Source organism: Cibotium barometz, chromosome 28 (assembly GCF_041138505.1).
Source record: "Cibotium barometz isolate CiBa-2024 chromosome 28, ASM4113850v1, whole genome shotgun sequence".
In the NCBI taxonomy this organism is placed as follows: domain Eukaryota; kingdom Viridiplantae; phylum Streptophyta; class Polypodiopsida; order Cyatheales; family Cibotiaceae; genus Cibotium; species Cibotium barometz.
Window position 1 is genome coordinate 26,687,209 of NC_141073.1, and position 23,756 is coordinate 26,710,964.

The following is a 23,756-nucleotide window of genomic DNA, read 5'->3' on the forward strand; positions in this document are numbered from 1 at the left end:
TACATGGCTTGGGAGGGACCTTACATAAACTATGTTATTCTTCTAATTAGGTAGCTATTTTAACGACATGTTTGCAAGGGTTTCTTATACCACTCATCCAAACCAAAGAGAATGGCTTTAAAGCCACTCACATATCAAACAAGGAGTACATCCTATGGATGTTCACGAAGGCCTTCCTATATTGAGAGAGAGAGAGAGAGAGAGAGAGAAGCGGCATAGCCTAGAGCGATAGAATAGGATACCAATAAAATTTTCTACTTAATGTGCCTCGAAAACTTCTTCCCTAGAGCTAGAAACCTCAAGTGAACACTAAGGCCTTTACATGGCAGGCCAAAAATGTTTAGATTGTGAGGGTCATAGACACGTCCCATGGTTTGAGGGAAGATGCATACGAGATAACAGCCCCATGTGACCAACCTCTTAACTCCTGAAGGCGGTCATTTGTTTTGACTATTCATACTCAAGATCATCATCATAATCAACGTAATTTTTGGCAGACACTTCCGTCTCTGCGTAAATGAAAGAACACCTCATCCGCGGGTCTTGCTCTCAGCCTGTCGCCTTTTCCCATCTTCAGACAGCATCTGCTGATTCCTGACCGCGGATTTGTTGTTCTGTATGGATTTTTTTGCAGGAACTCAAAGACGCCTTCCATGTCTACACAATGACGTGCTCTGCAGCCGGGCGATTTGGGTTAACAGAACTACCATGAAGAATCAAATTAGGGTTTTCCATCGATCACAGGTAACAATTTGTACTCTGTTTTGGCAACCATACAGTTAACATCTTCCATTAGGGTTTGGCCGTGACTGTTAACAGATTCCATTAGGGTTTGGCCATTACAGATAAGGGACTGTAACAGTGTTTCTCCATCGATAACAAGGCCATTAGGGTTATAAGACTAGGGTAAGGAGAGATTTGGAAGGGAAGAGTGGGCAACAGAATGTGCTTACTCTGTGTGATATCAAGGTGGTCACGGCGCCTTGCGACCATGTTGCCATGGCTGGTCATTCCGTTCATCATTGTATGGGCACTTTCCCAGCTTCTTCCACCAAATTATCGCCTTGAAGTCACCTCATCTCGGTTGGCTTGCTTGGGTGTGCTGCTGAGCAGTTTGGTATGGTATGAACTGCTAATGCCATGGCTTTCTTCGTGGCGAGTGCACAGAAGTGCTCTTCTGAGGGAAAGGAAACTGATAGAAGCACAAGAAGCGGCAAAATGGCGAAAGGAAGCCACGCGTAGGTGTAGAAACTGCCTGACTGTGTACAAAGTACAGACTCCAGGTGGTGGTAGATTCATGTGCACATATTGTGGCCACATTTCAAAGCGGCCCGTTTTAGAAGTGCCGGGAGCTTCAGCCAGTTCGGGATTGGTGGGACTGCCACCTTCTGTATATTGCTCTGGTGATAATGGAGCAGGAATGTGGCACTTGAAAGCTGGACGACGAGGCAGTAGACCCCACGTTGGCATCTGGTCCAGGGACATGGAAAGAAATCGATGCGCTTGGTTTGGGGAAAGCATACATGTAGCAGATAAATGCAGTGCAGGGCATTCTCTCCCAGCTGCCCTCATGTTCATATTGAAAATACTGTCCCTTGTAGGGAGAAAGTTGCTAGGAGTAGGGCAGCTCTCTGCTGACAGATCTAGGGGTACTCACAGGGGAACAGATGATTTGGATGATTTTAATGGAAGCAGGGGTGAGAAAGCTCGCAGGAAGGCCAATGAGAAGAAGCAAGCACGATTAGAGAAAGAGCGTATAGAGGCGGAGGAAAGGAAGCAGAGGGAAGAAGTGGCTCGGTTGGTTGAAGAGAGGAGAAGACAAAGAGAGGAGGAGTTGGAAGCTGCAAAGGAAAGAGAGAGGGAAGTGGCTGCAGAAAGAGAGAGAGAGATGAGGAGAGTGAGAGACACAGAGAGACGACAGAAAGATAAGGACAACAAGGGAAGAATCACAGAGCTAGTGACAAACAAACTCATAGAACCAGAGCTAGAACAAATGCCAGGAGCTGCTAATAAGACCACTGGGGAGATGGGTGACAGGATGTTCAGGCCAGTGAGTACTTCAGCGAAGGTTGCCGAATCTACTAAGACGGTAAAGGTGAAAAGAGGCATTGTGCAGGACCATGTTTTGAAGTATAAGACTACGACAGATAACTTTGCAAGGCTGGCGTTGCTGAAGTGCTCTGGAACTACTACCCAAAGAGTACCTGCATCAGCTTCCAAAGTGGGAACACTCTATCAGAGTGATGGATCATGGAGGGATAAGAAAGATGGCACACACATGGTTAGGAAAATGACTAAATTAGCTGCATCAGTTACATCTGGCAGTTCGAGTTCAAGCCCAAAGTCTGCTGGAGCTCTACACTTGTCTGGTTCTGCTTGGAAGGGAGCACCATGGATCAGCGCTTGGATCAAAGGAAGCGAAGGATTGACTGGAGATAGTAACAAAACACAAACAGGATCAGTGATTGGAAGTGTGCAAAGGGTGGATCAAATTGTGGATGGTAGATCGAATTTATTTAACAACAATGCTGCTGTCATCAAACCATCTTTGCCACCTGTAAGTTTGATGCTGTTTGAATTAGCACTACTTGCTCAACTTACCAACAGTAGTTCAAGCAGAGTACTATCAGTGCTTTATTTTACTTTGTTTAACTGCTCATTGTTTTTGTGTCTTTGTGGAAATTCTTTCAATTTGTATGCTTGAGTGTTATGAATATATATTTGTAGAGTATTAAGAAAACTATGAGGATGTATATGAATTAGATGGCCGCTGATGCAGCCATTTAATTTATGTAAGGTATAAACCTTAGGTATTATTTAACCTAAGGTTTATACCTTGAACACACACTTAGCCTCCTCTCTCATGCTTTCCCACTTCCCTCCACCCAACCGCCATGGCTAGCCGCTTTCCTTGGTCACAGCTGTGGAGGCCAACAGCTGCAGCCAGAGAGAAATAGACTGCAGTATCTGCGAGAGAACGTGTTGCGCCTTTGTGTCTGTGTGTGTGTGTGTGAGAGAGAGAGAGAGAGAGAGAGAGAAAAGAAAGAAAGAAAGAAAAGAAAGAAAAGAACGTGTTGCGCCTTTGTGTGTGTGTGTGTGAGAGAGAAAGAGAGAGAGAGAGAAAGAAAAGAAAGAAAGATATATTAAGCGTTGACTAAAGACCCAATGGGCCTATGAGACCAAAGTGGTACAATAATGTCCATGGCATATCTCATCATGGAATGGAAAATAAAACAGAATGAAAACATAAATACAGCTATCTCACTGGGGTGATACAAAACTGTCCATGGAAACTCGTCATAACCTCCTTTGTATGGCTGACTATTTTTCAATTTTTTTCATTCTCAAGTTACTTAGAAATTATCCCAAATGGTTTAAAGCATTCTAAACTAATCAAAGGCATATGCTTACTTATGGTAGTGCTATGTGTGAACAGGGCTTAACCAAGGGCACTTTTTCCCATGTGGTTTTTCCCCTTGATATCAAGTGTGAAAGGACACTCTACATATAATATTTTGTACTTCTATATTATATGGATGTGACACACATGCAAGGGTTGACTTGCATTTTGTGCATAGTCACAAGGAACGGGGGACGGTAACGGGGGACGGGGACGGGACGGGGGACGGCCATAAGTAGGGAACGGGGACGGGGGAGGGAACGGCACTCAAAAAATACTTTTTTTTTAAAGTTTTTCCACCCTCAGGTAACTACGCAGGCACCGGCTAACTTTACTTTGTGAGTCCCCCGTATATGAAGAGAAGGCATTTATGAGTAGCACGGGTCACCTGATAGGTCCCGGTTTAAACACCGGATGGTGGCCGATTGTGGCCAGATAGCATGAGACGATTCTGGAGAAGGTTGGCACACTGCCAACGCTACATGCATATGCGGTGAGTTATTATACACCTACTGCATATGGGCTGTAAATTTTGGGTCCGTTGCGGCGCGCAGTTTCACACCAGCCTACTTGGGGGAAGGTGCGGAGGGGGGCGTGAGCCCCTCTGTGCAGGGGGTCCGGGGGGGAGATGACCCCCCCCCCCGGCCCGAAGGGCCGTTTACGCTAAACTCCATGTTTGTAGCCTTGCAGCTTATTCTTATATAGATATTAGATAGGCAAGAGAGAGGCAAGGGCAAGTGAGAGAGACAGAGGCAAGGGCCAAGCCTCAAGGGCCAAGGTCCAAGGCCCCAAAGCTCAAGCCTAAATGCCAAACCTCAAGGCAAGAGAGAGGCAAGGGCCAAGGGAAAAAACAGCAGGCGCAACGGCAAAAAAAGGCGAGCAACAGCTCTCTGCCGTCCCCTCACAGTGCCGTCCCCGACCGGCGTCCCCGTCCCTGCGCCGTCCCCTGTGATAAACGTGTCATGGGGGATGTCCGTCCGTCCCCGTCCGTCCCCGTTTTTGCTGGTCCGTCCCGAAACGCCGTCCCCGTGTTCCAAGCTGCCGTCCCCTCCGTCCCCTGTGACTATGATTTTGTGGCTACCACACTTTTGGCTCTCTCTCTCTCTCTCTCTCTCATTTCTGTGTGAGCTTCTCCATCTTGCACCTAACCCTAATATGCAGGTTTGTGTGTGTGAGTGTGTGAGTCCAACACGAAGATATATGACCTAGAGCGGAACGAGGTTGTTGTCAGCAGAGATGTTGTCTTTGATGAGCATGTTCCAGCTTCCACTATTGATGAGCCGCCACTTCTTGGAGAACCAGATGAGTATGAGGATGATTCCCAGTCTATTGTTCTAGCTAGATAGCCTCAGTTAGTTGTAGAGGTTGAGCTTGAGGCTGGAGATGAGCCCTAGCAGCAGAGCAGGAGGCTCCGCGTTTTGTTCGAGTACCAAAGTGGTTGTTAGACACCATTCGAGAGTCGGGTGTTACAGAGCTTCCATAGAGGATGAATCTCGAAGGTCACACAGTGTTCGTGACAAAAGTCATTCAGAGGAGCTGTTACAGGTGAACTATGCTTTGATGTCTCGTATCATTTGGGACAAAGAGCCCACTTCCATGAAGGAAGCTCTTTCTAAGAAGACTTGGAGGAAAGCCATGCAAGTGGAATTGGATGCCATATAGAAGAATAAAACTTGGGAGTTGGTTTTGAGGCCGTCAAAACGGTCAGTCATTGGTGTCAAGTGGGTCTTTAAGACCAAGTATACGTCTGATGGGTCGGTGGACAAGCGCAAGGCCAGACTTGTGGCTAAGGGCTATGCTCGGTGGCCTGGCATCGACTATGAGGATACCTTTGCACCAACAACGAGGATGACCATGATTCGGACAATTCTTGCCCTTGTCTCTTCTCAGCAGGGGCCCGTATATCATATGGATTTAAAATCTACGTTCCTTAATGGTGACTTGTTGCAGGAGGAGGTGTATGTTGAGCAGTCTCCAGGCTTTGAGATTTTGGGATCAAAGGGGATGGTTTACAGGTTGCGGAAGGCCTTGTATGGTCTTAAGCAAGCTCCCAGGGCTTGGAATCAGAAGATTGATTCCTTCTTTCTACGGACAGACTTTCAGAGATCGGTTGCAGATCCTAACTTGTATCTCTTTCAGGAACGTGGTTTGGTCACGTTGATTATCCTTTATGTGGATAATCTCATTTTCACTGGCGGTCATGTGAAGCACATAGCAGTGACGAAGGCTGCCTTGTCAAAGGAGTTTGAGATGAGTGACTTAGGCTTACTCCATTTCGTCTTAGGATTGGAGATTCGGCAGACCTAGAGGGGGTTCTTTGTTTCTTAGTAGCGGTATGTTCATGAGTTGCTAGAGACCTTTGGGATGGAGAACTGCAAGCCTATTACTACCATACCGGCTGTACCAACCCCTATACCTGCTGTACCAGCCACTGTACCGGCTGTACCAGCCATTGTACCTGCTGTATCGGCTGAATGGAGAGTTGTACTTGCTATACCAGCTCTATTGCATGAAGACCCGTGGTTTTTGGGGAAGAATCAGTACCCACACGGAGGTATATGGATTATGTTGTTGGCTCGGCATTTCTACAGCCTATGTTCCGGCTTGGTAGCCTCGTGTTGGGCTGCGTTATGGCATTTGTATATGGATAATCCGGCATCTTCCATGGGGAGAGTAAGGCCCTCAAAGCTTGTACATGATATTATTCTCCTTGGGTAATAAAATACTCCAAGGGGGGGGTCAGCCCATTCCCGCCTCTATGCGGTGTCACACGTGCAAGCTCCATTTTCAGCATTTGTGGATATTATGTCCAAACTTTTATATTTTATGCAAAGTGATGATGGATATGTGTTAAGGCTGTGGCCATGTTTAAATGTTTTAATATGCATTGATGGTATCAACAAGTGTGTCAAAGGCCCTAGTCCCCCGGGCGCCGCGAGTTACAGAGAGTGCTGAAAGCTTGTAAACTCCATTCTCCACTCCGCCTTCCCAAACTACCTGGCCTGTTGCCTTGTCCTGGAGAGCAACAAAATGCTCATCAAACTCCACCCGTACGCCAGTCTTGCAAACCTGTTGCACTGACAACAGATGAAAACCAAGTGTGGGAACATGCAATACTTGGGAGGAATGCTTCTCCCCTCTGCCATCGGGAACTATCTCCAACTCGCCCTCACTGTGAACTGGGATAGTGGATGTATCCTCAGTAAGAATGTGACCAGAATACTTGTAGAGATCCTGTAAAGCCGAACGAGAAGGAGTCATGTGCCTGGAAGCACCACTGTCTAGAATCCACTCCTGAGTATCTGTTGCGGAGAGTCCTTCAACCTCCTTCCTGCCTGAAGAAAATGAAACATCGGTGTCCATCACCTCCAAGTGCACAAAAGCCGGAGTCTTCGTGATTGCTGTTGAGGAATCTTCACCCTTCTCGGTCTTCCGCTTGGGACACTCCCTCCAATAGTGGCCTTTCTCGCGACAATGATTACAGGTCCTCTCTGCCTTTAGTTTCTCGAGGTCAACGCCGGACTTCTTCTCAGAAGACTTCTCCGATAAAGCCTTCCCTTTGTCCTTGTTACGGCCTTGCGACCGTTGGCCAGTCAAGGCCTCCGAACCTCTACCCTGAGGAGGGTTCATGAATCGTTCTCCTGGTCCAAGACCATGGGCACAAGCTCCTCCCACGTGATGGTGCTGAGTCTGCCACTGGTAATCAAAGACGAGTAAAATGCTGAGTACTGAGAGGGCAAATGCGACAACAACGTTATGGCCATGTCCTCCGATGATATCTCTTTCTGAAGAGCCTGCAACTTGTTAATATGCTCCCGCATCGTCGACGACTTTGCAGGGCACATAACCCGTATCTGTACTTCCAAGGAAATCCTCTTCATGGGTGATACCCTGTTGTAAAGAGAAGCCAAATGCTGCCATATACCTCTGGCCAGCGTCATATGCTTGATATGATTGATTACCTGCGGTGTGCTGTTGAGGAAGATAAATGAATGGACCCTGGCGCTCACACGATCCCACAACGGTGCCTGTGCCTCCCGGTTCTTTCGGGTTGACGGTAACTCCCCTTTCTCTATTTCCGGCCGTGGAACCCCAACAACGATGAAATTAGCAAGGTCGTAAGACTCCAGAACAGATTCCATCATAACCTTCCATATGCCGTAGTTGTTCCCGTCCAACTGATGGTCCACCGGGAACGTGGGGAGTGTAGGGATCTTCACATGCCTCTCGGCCATCTCTAACAAATCTGCCATTGCGGGGATGTACTCTGAAAAAGGGTGGGTGGGTGGGAACAAAGAAGAACTTACACCTGCAAGTGGCTGTCTAGCAAATCAGCCCGCCGTTCTCTTGCTTCTCCTCTTCCCGAATAGTCCAAAACAGTCCACCAATCAGCAACACAATAGTCCCCCTCTTGCTCACACAAATCCCAAGAACTATCAAGAGCCTAGGGCTCTGAAACCATGTCAGAATGCGCAGCAGAGATGATGACCAAATTTGGGAACACAAGAGCAAACATAGTGCAGAAAAACAGCAATGGAGAGAGAGGCGTATAACTCTACTCTATATACACAAAGAAGATCCCGAATACAAGACACTACAAGACAATGTGGCAAGGGGGCTGTGGGGCCGTTTTATATGGCCCCCATACAGCAGTCGGCCTGCAACAGAGGCAGCCGACAGGCTCTGAATCTCTACGACCAGCCACATATACCAGTCGGCCAGCTGTCCTGAGTCGGCCAGCATAGAACTGAAGTCGGGTACTTTTAGGTGCAGTTGGCCAGAAGATAGAGCCTCCTGCCAGCTCAGGACTGCCATCCAAGCCACAAAAAAATGAAAAAAATGGGGGAAAAATATGGAGAGTGGGAAAAAATGTGAAAACACCTAATATGGGCAGGCACACCCACAACAGAGGCCTTGGTGTATATGTATAGACAGGAGATGACTTCTAACAGAGCTTTTCTCATTTTTTTCCATTTTTCCTTGTTTTTCTCCCTATTTTTCTAGTCATGGGGGAAGTCTTGTGTTGGCTGACTCCTATTGTGCTAGCCAACTGGTGATTTTGCTCTGGCCAACTGCGCTTGTTTTGGCGGACTTATGCTGGCCGATTGCATTTTTTGTTGGTCATGGGCATATCTGCTGCTTCTAGGCTGGCTGACCAGCACGGGAGGGTGGTATAAATACCACCCTTGGTCGCCCACTTCCTCTTGTATCGGATTCTTGTGTATATAGCAGAGTTTATACAGCTTCTCTCTCTCTCTCTCTCTCTCTCTCTCTCTCTCTCTCTCTACACTTCTGCGTTTTGTTCACAGCACTTGTCTCATTTTCCGTTGTGCATTTCGACAATATTGCCCTATGAAAGAGTGCACAGAGTGGAAGCAAATAAGCACTAGAGTGTGCTGAGTAGAGAGTGCAAGAGAGAGAGAGAGATATGGAGCAACTATGCTGAATATACTGAAGTGATACAGTCCCAAGCAAGAGACAGAAAGAGTCTCATAAGTGAGGGAGCAAAAGAAAGAGTAGGCAAGATGGAAAAGTGAGAGGCCAGCCCACCTATTTATAGGCGAGAAGGGCTGGCTGACTGGACATGCTAATACTGGCCGACTGGGAAAATACATCCAGGCTGGGAAAAATCCCAGAAAAATATATAAAAAAGGGGTGGCTAGCCCACAATCAAGGGCCATGAAAAAGGGACCAAAAAGGACACCAAACATGGGCAGAAACTGGGGATGAATGTGCACACCCCCTCTCAGCACCAAATGCTGAACATACTCCGAGAAGCCGAAGATGAGGAGCCAAGGAAGCCTAAGAAACCGGCTTGGTAAACAAATCTGCAGCATTCTCCGCTGAAGGACAATACACCAAACGCAAATCTCTAGCAAGAACCCGTTCACGGTATCTCAATGTGTTTCGTACGAGCATGAAACATAGGGTTCTTGGCGATGGCGATGCAACTCTGATTGTCACACCAAAGAAGCGTAGATCCGGTAGGAGGACAGCCAAGCTCCTCCAATAACCTCCGCAACCAAATCACCTCACATGCAGCATAACAAACCGCACGATACTCTCCCTCTGTAGAGGAAAGCACCACAGTAGGCTGCTTTTTACTGCTCCATGAAATGGCTCCAGACCCAAGTGAAAAAACACAACCAGTGGTCGAACGCCGAGTATTTGGATCTCCAGCCCAATCTGAATCAGACCATCCAAGAAGAGTGCATCCTTGGCCATAGAAGATGCCAAAGTCCAGAGTTTCACGCAAGTACCGAAGAACTCTGAGAGCACACCGCCAATGCTGCTGACGAGGTTTGGATGAGAAAGAACTCAATAATAAACTGACTGCGAAACACACGTCCAATCGGAAGTAGGTCAACCAAACCAAACAGCCGACGAGAACCCGATACTGTCAATCCCTGGAGAAGCATCAAGAAGAGAAAGCTTCTCACTAGTATCCATAGGAGAAGATACTGGTGTGCATCCAGTCATCTGAAATATGTCAAGAATCTCCCTTGTGTACTTCTGCTAAGAGAAGAAAATGCCCTTCGGGGTCTGCCAAATCTCAAAGCCAAGAAAATAATGCAGAAGGCCAAGATCCGTCATCTCAAACTCTGTCTCCAAAGCGTCCATGACTGAACGGATCCTCACAGAATAAGAACCTGTAAAGATGAGGTCATCAACATAGACCACAATGATAACAATCAACCCCCTCTCAAGGAGGATATATAGGTTCGAATCTGCATGAGAACGGCGCAAGCTGAGCTTCTGAAAGAACTCTTCAATCCGCTGGTACCAAGCCCGCAGAGCTTGCTTCAGACCATATAAAGCTTTCTTCAGCCGGTACACTTGATCCTGTTTGCCTGGAACAACAAATCCCGGCAGCTGATCAACATAAACCTCCTATGTAAGCTCTCCATTAAGGAAAGCCGATTTGACGTCCATCTAGAATACGGGCCATCTATGATGTCCTGCAAGAGCAAGAACGGTGCGAATGGTAATCATCCGGGCCGTCGGAGCGAAGGTCTCATTGAAGTCGACTCCAAGGCGCTGAGCATAACCCTTGGCAACCAACCTCACCTTGTGCTTGTCCAAGCTGCCATCAGCTCGGAACTTTGATTTGAAGATCCAGCGCACACCAATTACCTTACGCTGCAGTGGCCTAGGCACCAAAATCCAAGAGCCATTCCGTTCAATAGCATCCAGCTCTGCCTGCATAGCTGTTAGAAGTCATCTCCTGTCTTTCTGTAGACACCAGGGCCTTTGTTGTGGGTGTGCCCGCCATTGTAGGTGTTGTTCTCATTTTTCCCCACTGTCCATATTTTTTTCCCATTTTTTCCTATTTTTCCGTGGTGTGGGTGGCTGCCCTATGTTGGCAGGATGACCCAGAAGCTAGCCGACTGCACCCGTGTGCATGTGTTCATTCCTTGGAGCAGGCCGACTGTTCTGTTTAGGTCGTGGACCTTTTTTTGGCTGGCCGTGTCACCATTTGGCCACCCGAATGGTTCACTCTTGCTTTCACACTATGTACATATTGGATTGGTGTCCATGGCTTATGGAATATGCCTATGCAGGTGATTGACACGTGTCATGCTGTCTAGTTGGATATGATATTCCGCTGGGACTTGATGTTATCATGCCCGGAATATCTGGAGGACTTGGCTTTCCGTTGGGACTTGTGCCTTTGTGTACATGCCCGGAAACGCCTGGAGGATTGGCTTTCCACTGGGTCTGGTATTGCGTATACTTGCCTGGAAACGCCTGGTCTTATATGGTTTCATGAACGGAAATTGCTCATGCCAATGCTGCATTGCATAGCATCTTTATGTGCTTGCCTGCAAATGAAATTGCATGCTGTTTTCATGCCTGCATGACCTATGTGTAGTTCCGGGTAAGGGGACGCCCGCCCGTGAACCGTGCGTGTGAAACTGTCTGCTGACATGGTTGTGTGGCATGTGAACAGGTGGTAAGTATTACCCAATCTAGGCTCAAATAGCCCTTAGGACTTAGCCAATATTTATAAGTGAGTGCGTTCCCACTTCATTAAAGTTTGGGCGCCCAAAAGTCACTTATAAATTATGACCTCTTCCAAGTTCACACTCACTGAAGTCCCGAGGCGGACAAGACTCAATGTCCAGGACCTGATCCTCCCCTTTTACTCATAAATGGGCATCTCCCCATGTCCCTTCACCTGATTGGACCCCAATTCACTTACTTATTAAGAGAAATTCGTGTTTTCTCTTCATGAGGATTTTTGGAGGCTGAAAACTCTGTTTTTTTCCACCATTTCTCTCCATTTCCAAGCTCTCCATAGCCATACCCAACTTGCTAGGGTGTTTTCCAAGCTTCCAAGAGTGTTTCCAAGTGCTAATCACTCTCCTACTCACTCCTAATGACTGAAATTCAGCAAAACAGCTCTCATTTTTGCTGTAATTTCTGGTCTTTTTGCTGAAAACCCATGGAGGATTTGGCAATGGATGCCCGTGAAACTATGTATTGAATTTCTCCAATAGTAATACAATTTACTCAAGGGAGGGGTCGGCCGTTCCGGCTCATTGTGTGCCTCTTGTCAAATTCAGCAATTTACTTCTTGTATTTGAGCAAGTGTCCTTCAAATCTTAGTGTATTTAAGTGTATTGATTAGCATTGTGTTCAACCAAGTTACATTGGTATCAGAGCATACGGTTCTCTTTCACTTCTATCGTGAGAGACGATCACCGTGAACACTAGCTATCTCTACACTTAGAACATTATGGACAGCCATACAATGAATGTTGGAGATGCTAATACAAGAGGCAGGGACAATGAAATGCATGCCTCCAATGCTTTACAGGATGAGCAAACTCATGTGGTGCACAATAGGGAACATGAATATGTGGGACAGCCGTCGCGTGGCAAAGAGAAGATGCAAGAAGAAGAGTCCATAGTCTTGAGGGCTGAACTTACTCGTTTGCAGGCTCTTCTCCAAGCACAACAAGAAGAATTGAATCTCTATCGCCGCGAGGATCCATTGGTACATGACAGTTTGAAGACCAAGAAAGCTGAATCTTATATGGATCATGCAATGGCAATGATTGCTCAAGAGTTGCACATGCAACCAAGGGATGCAGCACGTGCATACTTGGCTCGTACCGAGGATGCCTATGCAGAAAAGGCAACCATCCCACATGTCTTGGAATCCCCACAAGTGCCCGAACAAGAAGTTATGTCTAAGAGGATGAATCTCCATGCTATGGGAGAGGAACAATCGGTGACTTCACGCCATGCAGGAATACCTCATGTAGCCTGTGAAGGATACAATGTTTATGGCAGTGGTCAAAATGTATGTCAAATGCCATTGCCGGCTGAAAATGTACATGCACAACACATGCAACATGGGCTGCAATTTTCTGTTGGTGCAGGTATTCCGCGTATCTCTCATGCCACTCATGCCTTCGAGTGTGCTCGTGAGGGAGAAGTTATGGCTGAAAATGTATCAATGCATGTTGAGGGGCCAGCCATGCCTCATGCTTACAGGGCACATGTATCTATGCCTTATGCATCACCTTTTGGTCCAAAAATGATGCCAATTTCAGGGACTGTCCCAATGGGCAAACATGGGGGAAAACATGTTGAGATGCACACACATGCATCAAAGTCTCGTGACTTCAAAGCCGGAGACAAATCTGTGAAGTTTGACACATATCATGGAGAGTATGATGCATCAAAGGCACTTGCTTTTATTGCCCAATTTGATATTGCTTTCAGTGATGAGGATTTCACTCAGAAATCCATGATCCGGCATGTAAGCATGTTCATGAAAGGCACTGCTGCCCATTGGTGGCTCACGGAGAAGCTCTCACCGAATCCCGTTAGATCATGGGAAGAGTTCAAGGAGAGGTTTTATGCTCAATTCTTGCCTCCCAATGCATTGAATGAGATAACAATGAAGTGGGATTGGGTAAAGCAAAATGAGGGGGAATCGGTAAATGCATATGTACAAAAGTTTTGGAAAGTGCTTTTGGAGGTGTCTCCATTTATGCATGTCACCGAGGCGGAAAGGAAGAGAAGGTTTCAATCGGGATTGCAACCCGTGTACAAAGCGGGATTACAAATGTATCCTGGTCATACCTTACACCAATTAATCGCAGCCGCTACCGCCACCGAGCAATTGGAACTCAAATTGAGTCGATCCAATAAGGCTAAACCCTCATTTCAAGGCAAAGAGAGGGCTGTCCAAAACCTGCAAAATGATGGACAGCCACCTAAAAGGGACCAAAACCAAGCCAAATTAGGTCCAAAAGCTGAAAATAAGTTTGCTAAAAAGCGCCCTTATAAGCCGGCAAACTTTGGTCTTAGTGCTGAGAAGAAGGAGCAATATATGCGTGAAGGCAAATGCTTTACTTGTGGCAGCACTGAGCACATGGCAAAAGCATGCCCAAATAAGAAGAACAAAGCTGAAAATGCTAATGTACAGAAGCCTAATGTGCATATGGTTCCGGATGTGCAGGGCAACACTTCACATGATAGCAAAGATAGGGTTGTATGCAAAGCTTGGGGACAACTCAAAGATCAACCCGCTTTGTTCATGTTTGATGATTGTGCATCTGAAAATTTCATATCCACTCAGATGGCAGCTGCTTTGGGTATTGAAGTGGAGGACATGGGTCCTCAAATTGAAGCAGGGGCTGCCTTTGTTGGTAGAGAAGTGCAGGTCATGCCTATTTTTGGCAAGTTGCGCATACACATTCAAGGCTATGTGGATCATGAGGATTTTCTTGTGGCGCCTTTGAATGGCTGTGATGTATTGCTTGGAAAGCCTTGGCATACACGTATTGATCCGTGCAAGGCTTACAAGACTAACAGGATCACCTTCATACATAAAGGCCGAGAACATGTAATCGATGCTGGTGAAGAGGGTGATACCATTCCCCTTGTATCTCATGTACAAATTAAGAAAGTAATGAAAAAGAGTGTTTTTGCGTACTTGATTTTTGTACGAGATCATGTTGAGAAAAATAATGTACATGTAAACACTCTTAGTAATGATAGGCTGAAATTTTTGCAAGAGCACAATGATTGTTTTGCTGATGAGTTACCACCTGTACGACCGGAAGATCATCGCATTGATCTTGTGCCGGGTAGCTCACCACCTAATAGGCCAGCCTATCGTGTAAGTGCATCCCAAAAAGAGGAGATCATGAAGCAAGTAAATGAGCTTCTTGAGAAGGGTTTGGTTCAGCCAAGCTCTTCCCCATATTGTTTACCCGTCCTCTTGGTTCAAAAGAAGGATGGATCCTTTCGTATGTGTGTGGATTATAGAGCTTTGAATAAGCTTACCATCAAGAATAGGTTTCCGATTCCACGCATAGACGACATCCTTGACAAGTTGGATGGATCGGCATGCTTTAGCCGAATTGATCTCAAGAGTGGATATCATCAAGTGCGTGTAGTGCCTGAGGATGTACACAAAACTGCTTTCAGGACAGCATTTGGGCTTTATGAGTATCTTGTTATGCCTTTTGGTCTTACAAATGCCCCGGCTACATTCAATAGAATGATGGATCGCATATTCCGTGGGTACAGGAAATTTACAGGTGTCTTCTTTGATGACATCCTAGTCTTCTCGAAGACCGAAGAAGAGCATAAAGCTCATTTGGCTATTGTTTTTGAAGAGCTCCATAAGCATAAACTCTTCATAAATGCAAAGAAGAGTGAGTTCTTCTTGTCAGAGATACATTATCTTGGGCATATTGTGTCCAAAGATGGAGTACGGATGGATCCTGCAAAGATTGATGCAATTCGGAATTGGCCCGAATTGAGTTCGGTGCATGAGATCCGTAGTTTTCTTGGATTATGCTCTTACTACCGCAGGTTCATTCGGCACTTTGCATGGATTGCTTCTCCTTTGCATGATTTGACAAAGAAGAAGGCCGTGTTCAAATGGACTAATGTAGAGAGAGATGCATTTCTCAAATTGAAAGATGCAACTACTCATGGTCCAGTGTTGATCGTTCCCGATTTGCAAAAGCCTTTTTGTGTGGAATGTGATGCATCTGGAAATTGCATAGGGGCTGTCCTTAATCAAGAGGGACATGCCGTGGCTTATGAGAGTCGTAGATTGCATGATGCAGAGCTATCTCTTGGCATTTATGAGAAAGAGCTCTTGGCTGTAATTCATGCACTTACTATATGGAAACATTACCTTCTTGGGGCTGATTTCACTGTGAAGACAGATCACCAGAGTTTGAGGTATTTTCTTACTCAAACTAAGTTGTCAGAGAAGCATATGAGGATGGCCAATTTCCTCTCTATGTTTCATTTTCAGATCTTGCACACCCCGGGAAAGAAGAATGTAGTGGCTGATGCATTGTCACGAAAGCCGTATGTAGCAGCTATCTCGGTTGCCTCTCATGGGGACTTGTCTACCATGCGTGATTTGTATCATACGGATGCTGATTTTGCCACTATTTGGGCTGATTTGATGGCTGGTCATGCACATGCCTCATATGTGATCAAAGAGGGTTATCTCATGAAAGATAATTGCTTATGTGTGGTGTCTGACATGAGGCAAAAGGTTTTGGATAAGTGCCATGCTCCTCCATATGCTGGTCATAGAGGCATAATGCCTACTACGCACATGATTGAGCGGTATTTCTTTTGGCCAGGTATGCGGAAGGACATAGAGGCACATGTACGTGCATGTATCACCTGTCAAAAGGTCAAATTTGATAGGCAAAAGGCACCAGGTTTGCTTCAGCCATTGCCTATTCCCACGCAGCCATGGGAAAGTATTACAATGGATTTCATTATGGACTTGCCACGTACCCAACAGGGTAATGATGCAATTTGGACAATTGTGGACAGGTTTAGCAAGCAAGCTCATTTCTTGCCGGTCAAAAAGACCATCAAAGCTGAGCATATGGTTAAAATATATCTTGCACAAGTGTTCAAACATCATGGAATGCCGAAGTCCATTGTGGGGGATAGAGATCCCAGGACTACAAGTCTCTTTTGGCGGGCCTTATTTGATAATATGGGTACCAAATTGGACTTCTCATCAGCTTATCACCCTCAAACGGATGGGCAAAGTGAGGCTGCAAATTCAGCCGTGTTGGATCTCTTGAAATGTTATGTGGCGGATCAGAAGTCTTCTTGGGAGAAGTACTTACCGCTTGTGGAATTTGCATACAACAACACGGTGCATGCATCTACGGGAAAGGCCCCGTTTGAGATTGTTTATGGTAAGGTGGTTTTGCCACCCATCCTTCGCACAAAGGATGAGATATTTGCAGCTGATGAGTATGTAAGAGACTTGGATATTGCTTTTGCTCAGGTGCGGACAGCCATTGCAAGGTCACAAGACAAGCATAAAAAGGCTGCCGACAAGCATAGAAGGCAATTGGATGTTAAAGAGAATGATTGGGTATTGCTGAAATTTGAGAAAGCAAGACTTGCAAAGAGGTACTATGGACCTTTTCGAGTGATCGAGAAGATCAATGAAGTGGCTTTCAGATTGGCATTACCTAGTCATTGGCACATACACAATGCTTTTCATGTGAGTCTCCTTCGCAAGTATGTAGAGCCGGAGCCCCGTGAAATGGTCATTGAGGATCCACCAGAAGTGGATGAGCTTGAGGAGATCTTGCAGCCAGAGCAGATTGTGTATCACAAGGAACGCAAGCTTGCTGCAGGCAAAGTTGTGAGGCGTTACCTTGTGAAGTTTAAGAACTATCTTCCCATTGATGCTAAATGGGTAGATGAAGAGTTCTTCAAAGATTGCCCGCATGTGCTTCAGACATATTTGGATGCATTTCAGTTGCGGACAACTGTTTAGAAGCAGGGGGGAATGTCACCATTTGGCCACCCGAATGGTTCACTCTTGCTTTCACACTATGTACATATTGGATTGGTGTCCATGGCTTATGGAATATGCCTATGCAGGTGATTGACACGTGTCATGCTGTATAGTTGGATATGATATTCCGCTGGGACTTGATGTTATCATGCCCGGAATATCTGGAGGACTTGGCTTTCCGTTGGGACTTGTGCCTTTGTGTACATGCCCGGAAACGCTGTAACGCGCGGAAGCTCTGGGTAGTCTTCTTTCAGCCCTAAACACTCTTGAAGACCTTCTGATGCAAAAACGCACCATGATGCAAAAACGCAGGTAGAGAGAGAGTAGAGAGAGAGAGTGAGAAGTGCTGGAATTTCAGTATATACTATGTACAAAAAAGGTACAGATCTTTGCAGCCATGGGCTGCCTTCATAAAAAGGTTCCTAACCCTAAATTCTGTCCCCTATGGGACCTCTAAGTGACCCACACCCCTAGTGGGTGGAATGACTCAAACATGGAGCAAAGGTGCCTTTATATAGGCCTTGGAGCATGTGGGGAACTGGCCGACTGCTGGTCGGCCAGTTATTAATTCATAAAATCCATTTAATGCTGCCGACTGTGTCTTCTGGATGCGCCTGCTGCCAGCACCTTCTGTCCTGCAGCCGACAGTCCTTTGGTCATGCTGATGTCAGCCTCCATGCAGCCGACAGCCTTCTGATCCATGCTATGCTCCATGTCCACCTCAGATGGGTCACCTGAAGCTCCTACCTTCTGGTTCTACTGGTTCATAATCTTTATCTGCTTGCCTCTTCTGGATCTAGCCCTAGAAATGTCCATGGCATCTGTGATGCACATGACATCCCCCTCTGCTAAACTTGATGACGGGAATCCAACCTGCTCTTGGATGACTGTCATCATCCCAATCCTGTCCCGAAGTCCCTCTGTCATCTTCCATCCCTGGCAAACCTTTTTCTCTGAAAATCCGGTCTGATTCTCCAAACCACTCTGTCTCTGATGAAGATCTATGCATCTGGTCTTCCTCTAGTCCACCATCCATTCCTGCCCTGATTCTGAACACCGTCTTGGTCTTCGTTCCTGGAACTGAGTCTGGCACTCTCACATCACCCTTGGAGGATCAACCTCCCTTGGGACCGTTCCCTTAGAACCTATCTGGCTCACGGAACTGCCATTCCCATCTGGCACTGTGGAACACCACCAACAAACCTCCTGGGAGTTCTTCCCGATCTGTGTTCCCGCCTTGGGCTTCGAATCCGTGTACTTTCCTGTGCCTTGGACCTGTACACCATCATCTGGGACTGAATCAGTGTTTAGCTTGGCTGAGCCTGATGCTCTGATACCAATGTAACGCGCGGAAGCTCTGGGTAGTCTTCTTTCAGCCCTAAACACTCTTGAAGACCTTCTGATGCAAAAACGCACCATGATGCAAAAACGCAGGTAGAGAGAGAGTAGAGAGAGAGAGTGAGAAGTGCTGGAATTTCAGTATATACTATGTACAAAAAAGGTACAGATCTTTGCAGCCATGGGCTGCCTTCATAAAAAGGTTCCTAACCCTAAATTCTGTCCCCTATGGGACCTCTAAGTGACCCACACCCCTAGTGGGTGGAATGACTCAAACATGGAGCAAAGGTGCCTTTATATAGGCCTTGGAGCATGTGGGGAACTGGCCGACTGCTGGTCGGCCAGTTATTAATTCATAAAATCCATTTAATGCTGCCGACTGTGTCTTCTGGATGCGCCTGCTGCCAGCACCTTCTGTCCTGCAGCCGACAGTCCTTTGGTCATGCTGATGTCAGCCTCCATGCAGCCGACAGCCTTCTGATCCATGCTATGCTCCATGTCCACCTCAGATGGGTCACCTGAAGCTCCTACCTTCTGGTTCTACTGGTTCATAATCTTTATCTGCTTGCCTCTTCTGGATCTAGCCCTAGAAATGTCCATGGCATCTGTGATGCACATGACAAACGCCTGGAGGATTGGCTTTCCACTGGGTTTGGTATTGCGTATACTTGCCTGGAAACGCCTGGTCTTATATGGTTTCATGAACGGAAATTGCTCATGCCAATGCTGCATTGCATAGCATCTTTATGTGCTTGCCTGCAAATGAAATTGCATGCTGTTTTCATGCCTGCATGACCTATGTGTAGTTCCGGGTAAGGGGACGCCCGCCCGTGAACCGTGCGTGTGAAACTGTCTGCTGACATGGTTGTGTGGCATGTGAACAGGTGGTAAGTATTACCCAATCTAGGCTCAAATAGCCCTTAGGACTTAGCCAATATTTATAAGTGAGTGCGTTCCCACTTCATTAAAGTTTGGGCGCCCAAAAGTCACTTATAAATTATGACCTCTTCCAAGTTCACACTCACTGAAGTCCCGAGGCGGACAAGACTCAATGTCCAGGACTTGATCCTCCCCTTTTACTCATAAATGGGCATCTCCCCATGTCCCTTCACCTGATTGGACCCCAATTCACTTATTAAGAGAAATTCGTGTTTTCTCTTCATGAGGATTTTTGGAGGCTGAAAACTCTGTTTTTTTCCACCATTTCTCTCCATTTCCAAGCTCTCCATAGCCATACCCAACTTGCTAGGGTGTTTTCCAAGCTTCCAAGAGTGTTTCCAAGTGCTAATCACTCTCCTCACTCCTAATGACTGAAATTCAGCAAAACAGCTCTCATTTTTGCTGTAATTTCTGGTCTTTTTGCTGAAAACCCTAATTTCAGCCTTCCTTTCTCAAGTTGAACCATAGGGGAAGCTTTCCCAATGTTCCCTTCATCCTCTTGAAGACTTTTGTCGCGAAGGATTGCGGCAAATCGAAGATATCAACACTTCTAAAGCTTCCAACGCGAAGGCTTCCGCTTGCAACAACTTCTATGAAGACTGGTAAGGTAATTGGACAATGTATTGTCATTACTTACTCAGTAGAAGGGCAGGACTCCTTGTTTAGCCGCCCTGTGTAGTATTTCTCTTGTCCTATGTGCTCTTGAAGATGTTGCTACCTTGCTTGGTAGAACATAGAGCCAATGGTAGAGAATATGGGCACTGAAGTCGGGCCGGGCATCAAGGCAGCTCCTTGGTGATCTACATCGACATACCATTGTTTTCTAAATGCTGAATTTCATATGCATTGGCATGGAGGATTTGGCAATGGATGCTCGTGAAACTATGTATTGAATTTCTCCAATAGTAATACAATTTACTCAAGGGAGGGGTCGGCCGTTCCGGCTCATTGTGTGCCTCTTGTCAAATTTAGCAATTTACTTCTTGTATTTGAGCAAGTGTCCTTCAAATCTTAGTGTATTTAAGTGTATTGATTAGCATTGTGTTCAACCAAGTTACAGGCCGACTGGATGAGACTTAGTCGTGGGGCTAGCGGCTGCTTTTAGCACAGGCCGACTGGGTATTTGGGGCCATATAAAATGGCCCCATGGCCCCCATTCCATTTTGTATCATTCCCGGGATCTTCTTGTGTATATAGAGCAGAGTTACACGCCTCTCTCTCTCTCTCTCTCTCTCTCTCTCTCGCTGTTATTTTCTGCATTGCGTTTTGCTCGTGTTCCCAGATTTGGTCACCATCTCCGCTGCGCATTCTGACATGGTATCAGAGCCTAGGCTCTAGATAGTTCTTGGGATTTGTGTGAGCAAGAGGGGGACTGTTGTGTTGCTGATTGGTGAACTGTTCGGGACTGTTCGGGAAGAGGAGAAGCAAGAGGACGGCGGGTTGATTAGCTGGACATCCACTTGTTGCAGGTGGAAGTTCTTCTTTGTTCCCACCCACCTACCCTTTTTCAGAGTACATCCCCGCAATGGCAGATCTGTTAGAGATGACCAAGAGGCATGTGAAGATTCCGACACTCCCCACGTTCCCGGTGGACCGTCAGTTAGACGGGAACTACTACGGCATATGGAAGGTTATGATGGAATCTGTTCTGGAGTCTTACCTCGCTGATTTCGGCATTGTTGGGGTTCCACGGCCGGAAGTAGAGAAAGGGGAGTTACCGTCGATCCGAAAGGACCCGGAGGCACAGGCACAGATGTAGGATCGTGTCAACGCCAGGGCCCATTCGTTTATCTTTCTCAACTGCACACCGCAGGTAATCAATCATGTAAAGCATATGACGCTGGCCAGAGGTATATAGCAGCATTTGGCCTCTCTTTACAACAGGGTATCGCCCATGAAGAGGATTTCCTTGGAAGTACAGATGCGGGTTATGAGCCCTGCTCGTCGACGATGCGGGAGCATATTAACAAGCTGCAGGCTCTTCAGCAGGAAGTTCTTCAGGTTGGGAAGGAGATATCGTCAGAGGACATGTCCATAACGTTGCTGTCGCATTTGCCCTCTCAGTACTTAGCATTTTACTCGTCTTTGATTACCAATGGCAGGCTCAACACCATCACGTGGGAGGAGCTTGTGCCCATGGTCTTGGACCAGGAGGAACGATTCACGAACCCTCCTCAGGGTGGAGGTTCGGAGGCCTTAAGTGGCCAACGGTCGAAAGGCCATAACACGGGCAAAGGGAAGGCTTCATCGGAGAAGTCTTCTGAAAAGAAGTCCGTTATTACTGACCACGAGAAACTAAATGCAGAGAGGACCTGTAATGGTTGTGGCGAGAGAGGCCACTATTGGCGGCAGTGTCCCGAGCGGAAGACCAAGAAGGGTGAAGATTCCTCAGCAGCAATCATGAAGACTCCGGCTTTTGTGCACCTGGAGGTGATGGACACTGATGCTTCATTTTCTTTAGTCAGGAAGGAGGTTGGAGGATTCTCCGCAACGGATACTCGGGAGTGGATTCTAGATAGTGGTGCTTCCAGGCACATGATTCCTTCCCGTTCAGATTTACAGGATCTCTGTAGGTATTTTGGTCACATTCTTACTGGGGATACATCCACTATCCCAGTTCACAGTGAGGGCAGGATGGAGATAGTTCTCGATGGCAGAGGGGAGAAGCATTCCTCCCAGGTGTTGTATGTTCCGTCACTTGGTTTTCGTCTGTTGTCAGTGCATCAGGTTTGCAAGACTGGCGTACGGGTGGAGTTTGATGAGCATTTTGTTGCTCTCCGGGACAAAGCAACAGGCCAGGTAGTTTGGAAAGGCGGAGTAGAGAATGGAGTTTACAAGCTTTCAGCACTCTCTCTCCCAGGTCCTCAGGTTTGTGATGAGTGGCAGTCTGGTAATGGCCACTTAAGTGTGGATACGTTGCAGGTGCAGGCTTTCCGGGACCAGATGGTGGATAGCTTGCCAGTAGATGGCATGTTGGCAGGAACTTTCCAGTACTGATGTTGGTGGTTCTTGTGTTTGTCAGTCAGAGGAAACTGAACACGTAACTTATGCTCTAATGTCTCGTAGTATTCGGGACAAAGAACCCCTTGTAGATGAGGATGTTCTTTCCACGGGGACCTTTCGGAAAGCCAGGCAGGTGGCAGTTGATTACTTGCAGAAGGAGGTGCATACTCCAGGCTTTGTGGTTCCGGAGTCAAGAGGGTGATTAACAGGTTTAAGGCGGCCTTGCTTGGTCTTCAGCAGGTTTCCAGGACTTGACTTTGCACCGTAACAGGTGTTGATCCTTGTGAGCAGTGTAATGCCTCTTTGACTCAGAAGCAGAATGGTTCATTGATCTGGTTGATGGACACCAGATTGGACGGGAGCTTCCTGATGAGGCAGTTGAGCTCATGGTTGTAGGTGACTCTTTGGGAGGCAGGATTGCGTATCCTGTGGTTTCTGCGGCATGCGAAGGATCATGGACTCTTTTACACAGGAGGGGAATTGATTGATGGAGTCCGACTCCACGGTTGGAGTGACTTAGTTTGGGGAGGAGATCCGGACACGAGGAGATCTACTTCAGGCCCAGGATCAGTTTTATGGAGCAGTAAGAGGCAGTCATCTTTTGCCTTGTCAGTGGCAGAGGCAGAGTACCAGGCTGCTTGTGATGCTGCTTGTGAGGTGGTGAGGTTGCAGAGGTTGCATTGCAGGATTGGGCTTCCACTAAAGGAACCCATGGTCATCCAGAGGCACTTTGTTCGTGAACAGATCGTTGCTGATGACATCTTGCTAAAGTTCTGTTCGGCGGAGGACAGTACGGTGGACCTCTTCACGAAGTCGTGATCTCAGGATTTGCTCAGGCGGCACTCCAGCTCCCTGTGGTTGGTTTCACAGCCAGGAGTTGAGAGGGGGTGTTAGAAGTCATCTCCTGTCTTTCTGTAGACACCAGGGCCTTTGTTGTGGGTGTGCCCGCCCTTGTAGGTGTTGTTCTCATTTTTCCCCACTCTCCATATTTTTTCCCCATTTTTTCCTATTTTTCCGTGGTGTGGGTGGTTGCCCTATGCTGGCAGGATGACCCAGAAGCTGGCCGACTGCACTCGTGTGCATGTGTTCATTCCTTGGAGCAGGCCGATTGTTCTATTCAGGTCGTGGACCTTTTTTTGGCTGGCCGACTGGATGAGACTCAGTCGTGGGGCTGGCGGCTGCTCTTAGCACAGGCCGACTGGGTATTTGGGGCCATATAAAATGGCCCCATGGCCCCCATTCCATTTTGTA

At 46.9% G+C, this 23,756-nt stretch overlaps 1 protein-coding gene across 6 annotated transcripts in view; it reads left to right on the forward strand.

Moving 5' to 3' along the window:
- Window positions 1-413: 413 nt before the first annotated feature.
- LOC147622688 (uncharacterized) overlaps window positions 414-23,756 on the forward strand; it is a 48,081-nt gene continuing 24,738 nt past the window's right edge. For 4 of the 6 annotated variants that reach the window (XR_015269482.1, XM_086822288.1, XM_086822291.1 and 1 more), the window contains exons 1-3: window positions 414-540; window positions 635-744; window positions 846-2,557. Coding sequence is in view for 4 of the 6 variants with exons in the window: in XM_086822288.1 (XP_086678414.1) it covers window positions 944-2,557 (1,614 nt within the window). In the remaining 2 variants the exon portion in view is untranslated. Of the gene's footprint in view, window positions 541-634; window positions 745-829; window positions 2,558-23,756 lie in introns of all 6 variants that reach the window. The other 2 variants (XR_015269483.1, XM_086822290.1) reach the window with 1 other exon arrangement.